This window comes from Lottia gigantea (genome assembly GCF_000327385.1).
Source record: "Lottia gigantea unplaced genomic scaffold LOTGIsca_35, whole genome shotgun sequence".
NCBI lineage: Eukaryota > Metazoa > Mollusca > Gastropoda > Lottiidae > Lottia > Lottia gigantea.
In genome coordinates, this window is record NW_008709190.1 from 243611 (window position 1) to 258521 (window position 14911).

Sequence of the window (14911 nt, forward strand, 5' to 3'; positions counted from 1 at the left end):
AAGGAAAGAAATTGGACAGAGGAAGAAAGTATGATGTTGATGGAGCTGGTGAATGGGAATCAAAACAAATCGAGGGCAAATTTTCTTCTTCGGCTACGATGGAAGCCAAAAGGAATGTGTGGAGGTCCATAACCGACACTCTAAATAGGTAGGCCTACCTAAGAAGACAAATAGCATACCGTTGTAATAGGCTAATTTGAATAGGCTAGATCTAAAACATGCCTGATTTATTTGCAAAATGAGAAAAATAAATAGCTTATGCTTAATTCTATATTTTCTTTTTATAGATTATAAAAACTGCCCCTATCTATACATTCTTATACTACTCTTTTGCCTGCGGCGCCTGCAAGCCCACCAAACAAACAACCCCACCAGGCACGCGGTTAATAAATCCGGAGCCTATAGGGGTACCCGTTTACCAACCCCCAAGCGCCCCTTGCCAATAATATCTTCAACTTAACTCATTTAAAAACAGAATTGGATCTGTAGCAAAAGCAGGAGTAAATATAAGCGAAACAGTGAAAAGATCTAACGAGTTGAAAGAATTACAACATATAAGAGAAATGCGAAATAAAAGATTAGAAATCAAAAAAGGAAATGGTTTTAAAATTATTGGATAAAAATGTCGATGATAATTGCTCAAACTCCTAAAACTTACTTCGGTTCCGACATTCAAAAATCATTAGGTTCTCTTCCTAGATTTCCATGGGCAAAATACCCACGGAGAAAAAGATCTTCGGGGTCATAATTACACCAGGTCTAGGTACAAAGTTAGATCTGCGATTAGACCAAAACGATAAACCCAAACCAGGTGAAGAACCTATCAATAGAGTTGACGCCGCTGCACTTAAACATGACGTAACATCCAGACACGAAGCAGCAAACAAATGATAATCGAACTTGAAAATATTCCAAATCCAACTTTTAAAGAGAGAATTCAAAGAGCATTAATCATTAAACTCTTGAAAACATTTTTGAACTGATTAATTGAGGTAACACTGTTTTTTGTTTATACACGGTTAGTTTTCTAGAGTATTATTGATTTAATAATTACCTTTAACGCCCGGTAACAATCAGTTGTCTAGACTATTGTTGACTGGATATAAGTCACCAAGTAACAGATGGTTATATTAACATAAAACATTCCGCCCATGCCTGTCGGCATAGACAGACTAAACTCTCAACTATTAACACTGTCTCAATTTTGTTACGCTGGAAGAATAGGAATTTAATCATACAAAATCAAGGTATGTTCTTTGTTAATCATAAGACGACAGGGTGGAATTAAGATTATTTGTTATTTTCAAAATATCAATTTTCTTTTCCAGACACAAGTTTAATAGATGTCAACATTTCATATCACGAAGAATATTTAAACCATCGCAGGCAGTGGATATAAAGAGGACAAGAATTTTACCAAACTCTGTGACAAATATCCGAGGTTCAAAAAAGAACAAGTGCTGAAGAACAAGCGTTTTGGAAAAGGATAAAATATGTGACGTATATCTAGCGATTCTATAGGAGTGGTCGTAACCCTTGACCCTTGAACTACAATAGTGTAAGAGGGGAGATAACTCTGAAGTATATCTAGCGATTCTACAGGAGCGGTCGTAACCCTTGACCCTTGAACTATGACTGGCAATAGTGTAAGAGGGGAAATAACTCTGAATTATATCTAGCGATTCTACAGGAGCGGTCGTAACCCCTTGACCCTTGACCCATGACTGGTAATAGTGTAAGAGGGGAGATAACTCTGAAGTATATCTAGCAATTCTACAGGAGCGGTCGTAACCCCTTAACCCTTGAACTATGGCTGGCAATAGTGTAAGAGGGGAGATAACTCTGAAGTGTAGTCTAGTAGAAGTGTATATCAATATACATGTAATTGTTTATGTTTTTTATTTCCTTGTATTTACTTTGGTTTTTTGTTATTCTTAGTGCATTTCCATGGGGGTAAAACTTTAAAAATGGCAGAAAAAAATTACAGATTAGATCCGATCTTTCAATTATATGATCCAATTCGTTATTCGTTTCATAAGAAAAAAGAGGATTACATTATCATATCACCAACCGTTGGCTCTAGGTCTCAACTAAATGATGGGGGTAGGGTCACTTTCGAGATTAATTCATTATCGAATTGGTTGCTTCTGTCTGATGCCTATTTCAGATGCGATTTCATAAATCAAAGACGGAACTCCCCATGAGAATCGTGTACCACAAACCAACACAACGTTAGAAAACAATTTCTTTCCATCTTTATTTACTGAAATGGTTTTGGAAGCTGGTTTAAATCCCATAGAAACCATTAAACGCCCTTGGGAATTATACACAATGTTGAAAACAGTTCTATATCCCAAAAACTACGATTCAGTCTCAGACTGGATACCCGATGTTGGCGATGGAAGAGTTTTAAAAGAACCGACGAGAAATGTTCCAAATGATGCAAATGAAGATAGAATGAGAGCTATTGCTCCAAACACAATAGTAAGAGTAGGACGAGCAGGTAATCACGGATTCGAAAAACGAATCAAAACAATGTTGTTGAGAATAATAGGTGGGGTAATTACGTAAATTGGAAATTATGTCGATTATTCGGTCTGTTGGAACACAGAAAAGTTTCCATAGGGTTACCATATAAAATTCATCTACAAAGAGAAATCAATGATGATAAGATATTCTTTTGAGAGAATGCTTCAGATGCAAAATTAGAAATAACGAATCTCCAACTTTACATACCCGTAATAACACCATCTATTCAAGTAAAAACGAGAATATTCAACTCATTAACTAAAGATATTGAAATAGCATTTCTTCGTCGTAATACGGTAGGTAGCATGACTTTAACTGGAGAATCCACCACATGGCCAATCACTAACACTATTAAACCAGCAAGATATTTAATGGTTGGTTTCAAGAACTTACCAGATTCTCAAACGAATAACAATAATATCTTTAGAGTAGCAATGAACCGAACTCAAGATCCTTTAATCCATAAAATTCAAGTAAGATTAAACAACGATAATTATCTTAACCAACCTTTAACAATTAATCCAACCACGAAGGATTATAATGAATTGTGTAGAAACTATAAAACTATGTGTGAATTATTTGGAAATTCACCTCAGTTTGAATATTTAGATTTTGCAATTAATCACCCAATCTTCTGTTTTGATCTATCAGCTCATCAAGAGGATCTTTTCAAAACAGGGGTGAATATAAATATTCATATAAAAAAAACACAAGGAAATGTAACAGGTTATTGTTTATTATTAGAATAAGCAAAACATTTAATTAAAATATCGGACAGACGGATGATTCGTATAGAATAATCATTTAAATTACCCTCTTAAATATGAAACCAGAAACTTTAGTAAAAAGAATAATAGAATCTATCGAAACGGAATCACCAACTACAATAACATACAATGGTAAAAGGATTAAAATATCTAAAAAAAAATTTGATAAATATAAACATTGTAAAGTTCGTGATGATATAGATTTGGAAAGAATTGACAAGAGTGTAAATGAAGGTGGATTTTTACCTTTCCTACCTGTAGTATTTGCCGGTCTGGCCGCAGCAGGGGCGACAGCTGGTGGGGCGGTGGGGTAACACGAGCCATCAATGCCAAGAAAGCAGCTGATGCTGAAAAAAGTGAAAAACGTAGACATAATATGGAAATGGAAAAGATAGCACAAGGTTCGGGAGTAGCAGATATATTAGGGGCAGTTAAAGAATTTGGAAATCGATTTAGTGAAGAAACCAAGAAAACTGTTAAAGAGGGATTAAGTAATCTAATAGATAAAATCCACACCGGAGGAATGAAGGTTAAACATAAGGGTAATGCCATAGTTTTTAAAAACAATTGTCTGGAGAGGGAATCTTTCTTTCAAAGTATAAAGGAGAAGGAGTGATTTTTGGAACAAAAATATAGAATAAAATTGGAAAAGAAATTTAATCATTCAGAAATATTTCTTAGTAACCCAATGCTCATGTGTATATGCGGTAGCTCAGGTTCTGGGAAAACGTATTTGACCTTTAACATGTGGACAACACCAAAACTTTTAGATTTCGATTCATTATAGATCTACACAACAACACCAGAGCAATCATATTATCAATTCCTCAAAGCTTTAGAATATATACCAAAGAAAGACGTTCAAGACATATTTAAATATTATGAAGACAACGATGAGATAGAAATAAAAGATATCTTAGATCCATATATAAAAGAAAAGAATCCATCTTTCAATCCAATGGATCTAAAAGTTTTCTTACGAAAAATGTTAATGATTTAGATTTGTCTAAAATTGATAGTGAGCGAAAGAACTTAATAGTGTTTGACGACTGTGTAGCACAAAGAAATCAAGCTGTTCAACAAGAATTCTTTACGAGGGGAAGACATCACAACTGTCACTGCATATACCAATCCCAATCTTTCTACGGTATGGATGCAATGTTCATTTGAATAAATGCAAATTGTTTTTTATTATTCGAATTGAACAACAAAGATTTATCTCAAATTATTCAGTCAATTAATCACGGAATGGATAGAGATATATTCAAAAAGGATTTTAAAGCACAATGGAGAAACCCAGATGATCATGGATATGTATTCATTAATACTAGAAAACCTGCAGGTGAAAGAGTTATGACAGATATATGTTAATTTTATTTCTTTAAAAATGGGTGATTGGAATAATATTATAAAAAGAAATAGAGAATATATCAAAGCTAAGAATTAAATAAAGATCCAAGTTGAAAATAACAGATTACAACAACTTGGATTAACAGAAAATCTACAAACTCTATTTCAACCAATATTAAAAAGTCAAGAGGATATTAAAAAGAGACTCGCGCCTCGAATAGAACCCCATAAAGATCCCCCAAAACCGATTGAATATGGTGGTTTTATAATTAGGACATTAGGTGATATAAAACTTTATTTTTCAAATCCAAACCCAGATTTGCCAAAGAGCATTACACCAATTGTTGATAATGAAGGGTTATTGTTTAATGGATTTAGAATAAGATTTAGTGCAAATTCACCAATATTCAAAATCGATACAAAAGACTTTATATTTACATTAACAGAAGGATTAATAGATTTAATTAATGGCGGGGATGTTGATATTGCCGATTACAAGGATTTAGTAGAATACTCAGAATTTCTACATATGATTAGAAAGACGGGGCCCGAAACAAGAAGATTAAAAGAAGTTGATCATTATATAAAAGCTATTAATCAAGATGATGAATATGCTGAAGACAATCCAATCACACAACAAATAGACGAATTGGAAGAGGAGATAGCTAGAGAAAACAGTGGACAAGGTATAACGTTTTTATCCGACAACAACGAGGAACTACTTAATAGATTAGAAATAATATTAGCAGCAATGAAAGATGGCCATCGTTCAGACAGACAATATAATGAAGTAAATTGCATATTAAGAAGATTCTTAGAGAAAGGTATTATAGATAAAAAAAAAAAAAAGGTTTTAAACGTAATTGATAAAATTATCCAATAAAAATAATCATTGAAATATACACACAATCCACTTTAGCGCCGCATAAAGCTAATATCGAGAATGATATCGACGACTTTAATATTCACTGTAATTTAATAAACGGTGGATTTTTCAATAAACACAAACGTCAAATTATTTACAGTATTCCAACATTCACTGTACCGATTGGATATAGAATTATAGAGAAACCATTTCAAACAACATATTTACCACTTAATTCTTTCATGATTAAAAATATAAATCTGGAAATCAAAGATGGTAAAAATAGGTTTATTGATTTTGGTAACGAAGAAATTGTTATTCAACTTCATTTAAAACAAAAGAACTAAATTTATTGAGTAATTAATCACTCTTCATTCTCTTCATGAATATATATGTGATCGAAATCATCGAATTCATAGTTTTCTTCAAAACTATACTATTATTTTTCATTATAAGGGAACATAATTCCTTCACTGTTTGGTGGTTTTCTCATCCTTTGGAATAACTACTCCATTCGTGAAACTCCTTTCCCATCTTTTATTAAATTCATTCGACACATCATGTCCACTAGCCAACTGAATATAATCTTCTACACTTGTCTTATTATTAGAATAACCCTTAAACGTTTTCTTTTCTTTTTTTCATAGTTTTTAACATGTGAGTCGAAGTTAGCCTGAAAAGTTACTTCATTCCACAAATGATTTCTCGTGTTTCTATCCTTCTGAATAGATTTACCATACAATGAATTGCCTAATAATTTCATGCAATTACTACCTACAGTATTACCTTCTCGTTTATATTTATTTCTAAGATCTCTTAAAATTAAAATAAAATCTCTATATGGTGGAGTTTTAAAATTTTCTTCGTATACTATACCATCTAATATTCTAATAATTCGCCCACCGGCTTTAACTATTTCTTGAATATCGACCGATGTTAAAACATCTGAACAGAAACCATTTCTTAACCTGATTTTACTCCCAGTTTCCTTTTTTCCTTCTTTATTCGTGAAAGTAATATTATCTTTAGCTGGTATCGGTTGGAAGAACATGTTTTTGGGATAGTCAAACCACACTGTTAAAATAGCTGTCCTAAATTTCTTTTCATTGAAGAGTTTTACAAAATTTTTTTCTTCTTCTGGTAGAAACGGTCTAGCATTTTCTGCTTTTGGATATTCACTGTCTAAATCCGACATTGCTGAAGCGTACAAACCATTAGCATCAAATGCCATTAGTTTACTGCAGTTTATTTATTTAAGTTTTGAATTAACTTCTGTTTTGTCTTTTGTGCTCACGCTGTATTCTTTGAATAAATCAATTATGTTATCTCTTCTTAAATTATCACTTCGTGTTTCACTTTGTGAAATACTTTCAGTTTCACTTTGTGAAATAAATTCCTTTAATACATTACAAATTTCATCCATTTTGTTCGTTTCAAATATTTTTCTATTTGCCGAAACTCTTCCTCCTTTAATAGATCATCTGATATAATGTCTTATAAAAGGATTAGTGTGCGAATAAACTTTTTCTAGATTTTCTTTTTCAGTATGTTTTGGAACCATTCTAGTAGTTTCATACCATTCTTCTTCAACCATTTCTTAATCGTAATGATACAAATAATACAAACCCTTAAAAGATAAAGATGGAGCCGTTTGATTATTGGACATATTTTGGTTTACAACTTCTTTCGTGACTTCGTTATATTTTATCAAACAACTTCCAAGATATAACGTATCTCTTTTTGCATATGGTTCCCATTCGTGTCTTAAAGATTCCCAGTTATCTTTAGTGTATTTTGTAACATTGATATCAGTGATGTTTCTCAATTTCATTGGTAGATTAGATGAATTACCCCATGCCGCTAAACTAGATGTTTCATGTTGATAGGAACATGTGAAATTAATATGTTGTAAATAATTATTATTGCTTGTTATTTATTTCTGTCTTTTCCATTTTTTCTGTAAATCTTCATCTGTGTATGGATTAGATAAAGGTAAAGATAGAATTCCTGTGGGTGTTTTTAAAGGGCATTGTGTTAGATTTTTTTATATTTTTAAGCACAATCCAGTTATCAAAATTACTACCGTTATGAGAAATTAATATTAATCTCATTCTATCATATTGACCTTAATATTTCAACATTTGATCTGTACAATCTGTACCTACAAATATTTCTTCTATATTCATTAGTTTATCATAAAATTCTTCTGAAACATTATCTGTAGGATTTAAATCTGGAAAGAGATTATTTATTCTGTCTAACATTTTTCTTAGTTTTTCTAAATTATTTAACGCACACGCATAAAGAATTTACGCGTTTCACTTTCTGAATATGTTTCACAATCCCAAGCAAATAACCCAACATCACTTATACTTGAAAACACGTTTAGTTTCAGAGGTGAAACCTGTCTCCACACGTTTTCCATACTTGTTCATAATTATCTTCTATTTCTTTAATACCCAAACTTTTTTTATTTCTTCTTATAAGACAGAAATGTGAGTTGTGTAAATATAAAACCCAATCTAATTCCTCTTTTACAATTGTGGGGTGCAAATTTCTATTATTATGAGTATAAATTTGAAATTAAATATCACATTTCTTTTTGAATTCATTAATTCTAGCAGATGTCATCACTCCTTTTCTATTTGCTTTTGAGAAACCATTGATGAAATTTTGAAATTCATTTGTTAAATCTTTAGTTTACACATTTGATAAAACAGTTACCATCTGTTGGTATGTAACAATTTTCACGTATATATTCATTTATTTTTTTGAGTAGTTCAGTTCCTCTTCCAACTTTTGATCTTTTAATTTCTTTAAAATTGTCTTTAAGTAAAAAGATACTTCCTGTAAAGTACCAATCAGAAGGGTCAGATTTTTCTTCCATATTTCTAAAGATGATATGAAAAGTTTTGGCATTAAAACCAAGAAGTTCATAAATTGTTTGTGCTTTCCATCTTGAAATATCTCTCCATCTATTTCAATTTGTCCTTTAAATGTTAAAAATTTATTGGAAACAGCCTTGATAATATTTGAAAATAACACGTTTTCTATGTATGATTCATCATCATTAATTTCAATTGATTCATTCATATTTTGTATATATGCTTTTTAATGATCTATTTTTAAGTATTTTTTTTACTTTTATGGCTGATATTTCCATCTCAAATTTTTCTAGAATTTCATTGAATTCTTCTAATTCTTCAATGGTTATGTTCTTATCTTCTCTTGATCTTTCAAAAAATATAAATAATTTATTAAAATATGAATTTAAAATTTCTGTTTTCTTTTTATAATGAGATTTTTGTTTTGATGTATAACCTATAGCAATCAACCCACAAGATGAAGTTTGAATAGCAGTAATTGTGGCTAATACAGTTGGGACAAGTACTGGAACCATTAATCCACCAGTTACAGCTGTTGCAACTGTTGTTCCTACTGTTAGAAGTACACTCAGTGTTTTAAAAACAGAATCAACTCTAATCCATCTTTTCTTACATTTATTATACTGTTCTAGTTTTACTTTTAACTCGTTTTGTTTGTCTATCATATATTATTGTCTACTTTTGAGTTCCATTTTTAAGACATTAAAATAAGTGAATTTCTGATGGATAATTGTTATTTAAAATATCCATCTCAACTGCTGAGCCATGATAAATTTCTATAGTTTTAAAAATAGTAACTTCTACAGTTACTATAGATATTTCATTTTTCTAATCATTAATTTTATTCAAATGAACTGAAAGTTTTTGTTTTTTGATATTGATTTTTATCATACATGTATAAGTATATATACCACCAACTTTTTCACTTTTATGAATATCAATTGAGGTAAATAAATCAGTATTAACAAAATATAGTTTTACCTATTCAAAGTCTGTTGATATTCGTAAAAACTCATAACTCCTTGTTTCCCCTATATTTTGTGGTTTGGGATTTCTAATAATACTTACTGATGGTGGGGTTTCCATCTCCAAAATCATATGAAATTTACCCAATCCAAATACTTCATCTTCTTTATCTGGTGAAATTAACATTCTAAACCTATCTATATATTTTCCATTTGTTTTAATTTCATATAAGTAGGGAAAAACCTTGGTGTTTTCATTGTTAATTTCAAATTCTTTAGTTTTTACATTTTTCTAACATTGATAAACTGAAGAACTTTACGAGCGTTAAATTGATTAGATGTTTCTGATTTTTGTATGAAGAATATTGAATTAACTTTTACCTGCAAAGGAAAAGTAATTTCAATTTGAAGTTTTCCTCGGAAAATAAAATATGATAAATTTTCTTCATTAAAGATACCTTGGAGGAACATAAAATCCTGAAAAGAATATCCTTTAACGGTTGCTGTAAATCCATATTTTTTGTATTCATAATCTGTTGATTTATCAATATTATTAGTAATAGAAACATGTTTTCCACCAATGTTTTTTGAAATGGAAGATTGAAATAATATGATTTTTTATTTTCCTTTAGTTTGTTTTCTAATGTGGATATATTTTTTTCCTGTTTTAAAACTTCATTATTAATAGTAGTTATCTGCTCACTATAATCAATATTTTCTATCTATTGTTTGATATTTGTTAGTTCTTTTTGTAATTCAGTTTTAAATTTAGTTTCTAGAGCAGTTGATTCCTGTTGCCATTTGTCTTCATTCATACCTGGTTTAATATTATCTATTAGTTGTTTAAGTTCTATTTTTTGTTTTGTTATCTTATCATCTAATTTAGATATTAATGATTATAAATTTTCTAATTGAGTTTTATCTACTAGATTGAGTAATTGTTGTTGAATGGCGACTATTTCACTATTATCATTGAGTTTGGTTTCTTATGCGGTTAATTCATCTTCACTTATACCTGAAATAATATTATCTATTAGTTGTTTAAGATCTATTTTTTGCTTTGCTATCTTATCATCTAATTTAGATATTAATGATTTTAGATTTTCTAATTGAGTTTTATCTACTACATTAAGTAATTGTTTTTGAATAGCGACCATTTCACTATTATCATTGAGTTTGGTTTCTAAATCAGTTAATTTTTCTTCACTTATACCTGGTTTAATATTATCTATTAGTTGTTTAAGGTCTATTTTTTGTTTTGTTATCTTATCATCTAATTTAGATATTAATGATTTTAAATTTTATAATTGATTTTTATCTACTACATAAAGTAATTGTTGTTGAATGGCGACTATTTGTTTTTGTATTTCACTATTATCAATAAGTTTAGTTTCTAATGTTGTTAATTTATATTCACTTATACCTGGATTAATATTGGCTATTAGTTGTTTAAGATCTACTTTTTGTTTTGTAATCTTATCATCTAAATTAGATATTAATGAACTTAAAGGTTGTAATTGAGTTTTATCTACTACATTAAGTAATTGTTCTTCAATAAAACTTTTCAAACTTGTTACTTCTTGTTGTAATTTAGTATCATCAATAAAATCTTTATTATTTATTCGTCGTTTGAAGTATCTTTTCACATCGCCTTTTCTTTCTTTTAAATGTTCTTTATTTACTTCAATTAAATTTAATTGATCCATTAAATATTTCTTGTGAAAAGCATCATAATCATTTTCTGGTAACTTTAAATTAGTTATGGTAAAATTATTCATATCTAACTCACCTTGAAGTTTGTCTCCAATTTGATCCACAAAATAAGGTTTTGCTTTTTTTATCCATGCTGTTGTGTTAGGTTTTTAGTATCTAAGGTAAAGAACCTAATCCAAATTTATTCGCCATTTTTATTAAGTTAAATTCATTATAATTTCTTCAAATTGTTTTCCTAAACTCAACTGATATAAAACCCAAAGTGAAAGCTGTCCACAAAACTTTTGTCCCAGTAATTGAAATTGAAATGTTGAAGATTTGATTGGTTTATTAGTTAATTTCACTATCTCTTCAGTGGGTTCTAATCCAAAAGAATCAAAAAAATATAAGTCACTTGAAGAGTTTTTGTACAAAGCAGAATGATTAACTCCTTTTTGATCGGAAGTATGTATATTTGTTATAGCATAAAATTTACCTTTCTTATATTTGGGATCATTTATTTCATCTCTCATACAATAATAAAACGGTGATATATTTAACTCATTTGCCCATTTCATAAGTTGAAAGTTTGTAGTTGTATCGGTTCCGTATTTACCAAGAAAGATATTCATTTTTAAAAGTCAGTTTTTTGAAGTCTGTTTTGATAAAACCTACCTATGATTTGTTCTTTGTCTTGATCGATTAATTCATGTTGGAGGTGTTGTACGATGAATATTTTGTTGGTCCAAAATCCAACGTAGCCTTTTTCGAATTTGCTTTTATATTTGAAAATACGAACGCGATCTCCAACTTTGGGTTTGATATTTAAATTATTCATTTCATTTTCGTAGTTATGTTGTGCATTAATTGACTTTATAATATTTGGATTATTTGTGGCTTGTGTTGGTGTGACAACTATAGATGAATGAATTTTGTTATTGTATTCATCTACAACCTCTGGTAATATTTTAAGCCATTTTTGGGATTTCAATTCCGTGAACTTTTTGAATAATTTATTTTGTTAAATCTTTCTATTACTACAGCTTTACCTTTGTCATGAGTACTGTAAATTTCAAACCCAAGTGATTTCATATTTTTATTATAAAATTCACTTCCTTTATCTACCCATAACTGTTGGACTGTTTCATTATTGTTTCAAATGCGTGTTTGACTGATAAACCTGTTTTGTTTTTGAGAGGAATAACCCAAGTATATCTTGTGTACAAATCTATAACGGTTAAACAATATTTATATCCTCTTTCGACTGGCATATCAATTAAATCTGCTGATCTCTTGATCAAACACTTTTAGTTTTTCTAAATTCTTTATGTATTTCATCTGCTATTCCCATACCCATTTTCATCTTTGCTTTCAAGAGTTTAATGATTAATGCTCTTTGAATTCTCTCTTTAAAAGTTGGATTTGGAATATTTTCAAGTTCGATTATCATTTGTTTGTCTGCTGCGTGTCTGGATGTTATGTCTTTATTTCTGTATAGTATATCGTATACCTGGACCTGTTTGACCCGGAAGATGATTTTCTCCGGGGTATTTTGCACATGGAAGTCTAGGAAGAGAACCTAATGATTTTTGAATACCAGAACCGAAATAAGTTTTAGGAGTTTGAGCAATTATCATTGACATTTTTATCCAATAATTTTAAAACCATTTCCTTTTTTGTTTTCTAATCTTTTATTTCGCATTGCTCTTAATATGTTGTAATTCTTTCAACTCGTTAGATCTTTTCACTGTTTCGCTTATATTTACTCCTGCTTTTGCAACAGATCCAAGAGCTTGAGGGATTTGTTGTTTGAGACAAAGTTGGCCACTTTTGGGATGAGAGATGATAGAGCTGAGAAGAATCCGTCTCGTTCGAATTTGTGTTGTTCGTGTTTTAAAATTAAACTCATATAGATAGGGGGCACTATATAAATTATACCAAAGTGCCCCCTATCTATATACTCTATTATTGTTTGGGGCATTTCTTGCATGAAATTAAATATATTACATTTGAATGTTCACATGTTAGATGTTGCTGGATCGGGTACCTTTTGTTGTAGAGTTACTTACAAGATAGCTTGCCAGGCAAGGTAAAATACACCCACTGGCAGCTTTGTTTGAATATGAACATTGAAGAACAAGGGCAATAACTCATATCAAATAATTTTTGATATTTTTGATTTTCAATAGGGTTCATCCTTGGTTGATAATACACAATTTCACAAAGTTTTATCAAAATCCATCAAGAATTGTGCCCTGCAGAGTGTTAACAAATTGAACGCGTTTTGAAGAACAAGGGCAATAACACATATTAGATATTTTTCGATTTTTTTTATTTTCAATTGGGTTCATCCTTGGGTGATAATAAACAACTTCACAAAGTTTCATAAAAATCCAGCAAGAATTGAGGCATGTAGGGTGTTTACAAGATAAAAATTGAACGTGTTTTGAAGAACAAGGGTAATAACTCATATTAAATATTTTTCGATTTTTTTTATTTTCAATAGGGTTTATCCTGGGGTGATAATAAACATCTTCACTAAGTTTCATCAAAATCCAGCAAGAATTGTTGCATTTAGGGTGTTTACAAGATAAAAATTGAACGTGTTTTGAAGAACAAGGGAAATAACTCATATTAAATATTTTTTTATCTTTTTAATTTTCAATAGGGTTTATCCTTGGGTGATAATACACAACTTCACCAAGTTTCTTCAAAATCTAGCAAGAATTGTGGCTGTAGAATATTGATCTAGGTGGTCCAAGGGACATAACTCTATATAAGGAACTCTTCAATAAAGAGGTCAGAAATGGTAAGAAAGGTCAAGTATGTATGACTGCACGATTGATAGGATGTCTAGTATATTTCAAATAATAAACAGTAGTCACTTCTAACTTTGATGTTAAACCCTGAAAACCCACAACACAACAAATGGCGACGAGGATGTCTGGGAACACAAAGAAAGAATATGGTATTATTCAGTGGAATTTAGAAGAAGAGAAAATCAAATATTGAAAATGCCACGTGACAACACAACAGAAGAAAACGATATTGAAAGTGATTCTTCTGATGAAAGACATTCTATTCATATAAGATCACCTAAAGAATTTAATGTTAATTCTACAGATCTTTACCAAGAATTCACAATATGGATGGAATCATTTGAATATTTTCAAATAGCCAGTGGTTTGAATAAAAAGGATGATGCAGTCAGAAGAGCTGCATTACTTCATAGTCTAGGACAACCTTGCTAGATAATTTTTTCAACATTGACTGGTCCAACCTGGTCGAAATGCTGTAGCAGAAAGATACAATTTTCGCAAAAGAGTTTAACAACCACATGAAACTATTGATGAATACCTGATAGATCTTAGAGAATTGGTAAAGACATGTGAATTTGGTCCTTTAGAAGAAGAAATGATTAGAGATCAGATAGTTGAAATTATCATTCTAATACCCTTAGAGAAAAACTACTACAGCAAGAGAAGTTAACTCTAATGAAAACTTTGTCTATAGCTAGAACATTAGAAAGAGCCAAAACTCAAGAAAAGAAACAAATATATTATGGAAGACTCCAAAGAAAGAAAGAAAGAATAGTATATTTAACCAAAATATACATCAATCAAAAGGCAGGAAAAGTAAAGCAGACACAGAAAAGAAATTGGACAAGAAATCATGTATTGATCATTTTGCAGATTCTTGTGGTGCAAAGACTGTCAGATGTTTGAACTGTAAGAAGATAGGTCATTTGGCTAGGATGTGTAGAAATAAGAAAATTAGAGCCTTAAATGATGAAGAATACAGTCCTGAGGAGGATTTTGTATACTATTTGAATTCTGATATGAAAAAAGAAATGGTTAT

At 30.4% G+C, this 14911-nt stretch overlaps 4 protein-coding genes across 4 annotated transcripts; 2 read left to right on the forward strand and 2 right to left on the reverse strand.

Annotated features, from left to right (window-relative positions):
* Positions 1 to 2268: 2268 nt before the first annotated feature.
* LOTGIDRAFT_162621 (hypothetical protein) lies at positions 2269 to 3278 on the forward strand (the record flags this gene model as incomplete). Its single annotated transcript, XM_009058636.1, has 2 exons — positions 2269 to 2503; positions 2686 to 3278. 2 exons carry the CDS (start codon positions 2269 to 2271, stop codon positions 3276 to 3278), a joined length of 828 nt encoding a protein of 275 aa, XP_009056884.1.
* A 394-nt stretch (positions 3279 to 3672) lies between these two features.
* On the forward strand, positions 3673 to 5529 carry LOTGIDRAFT_162622 (hypothetical protein; the record flags this gene model as incomplete). Its single annotated transcript, XM_009058637.1, has 3 exons — positions 3673 to 3825; positions 4084 to 4283; positions 4770 to 5529. 3 exons carry the CDS (start codon positions 3673 to 3675, stop codon positions 5527 to 5529), a joined length of 1113 nt encoding a protein of 370 aa, XP_009056885.1.
* Positions 5530 to 6100: 571 nt separating this feature from the next.
* Positions 6101 to 6742, reverse strand: LOTGIDRAFT_162623 (hypothetical protein; the record flags this gene model as incomplete). Its single annotated transcript, XM_009058638.1, has 1 exon — positions 6101 to 6742. One exon carries the CDS (start codon positions 6740 to 6742, stop codon positions 6101 to 6103), a length of 642 nt encoding a protein of 213 aa, XP_009056886.1.
* Positions 6743 to 10083: 3341 nt separating this feature from the next.
* LOTGIDRAFT_162624 (hypothetical protein) lies at positions 10084 to 11139 on the reverse strand (the record flags this gene model as incomplete). The annotated part of the gene is made up of 3 exons (XM_009058639.1): positions 10084 to 10178; positions 10377 to 10574; positions 10785 to 11139. The coding sequence occupies 3 exons, from the start codon at positions 11137 to 11139 to the stop codon at positions 10084 to 10086; spliced, it is 648 nt and encodes a 215-aa protein (XP_009056887.1).
* Positions 11140 to 14911: the final 3772 nt, after the last annotated feature.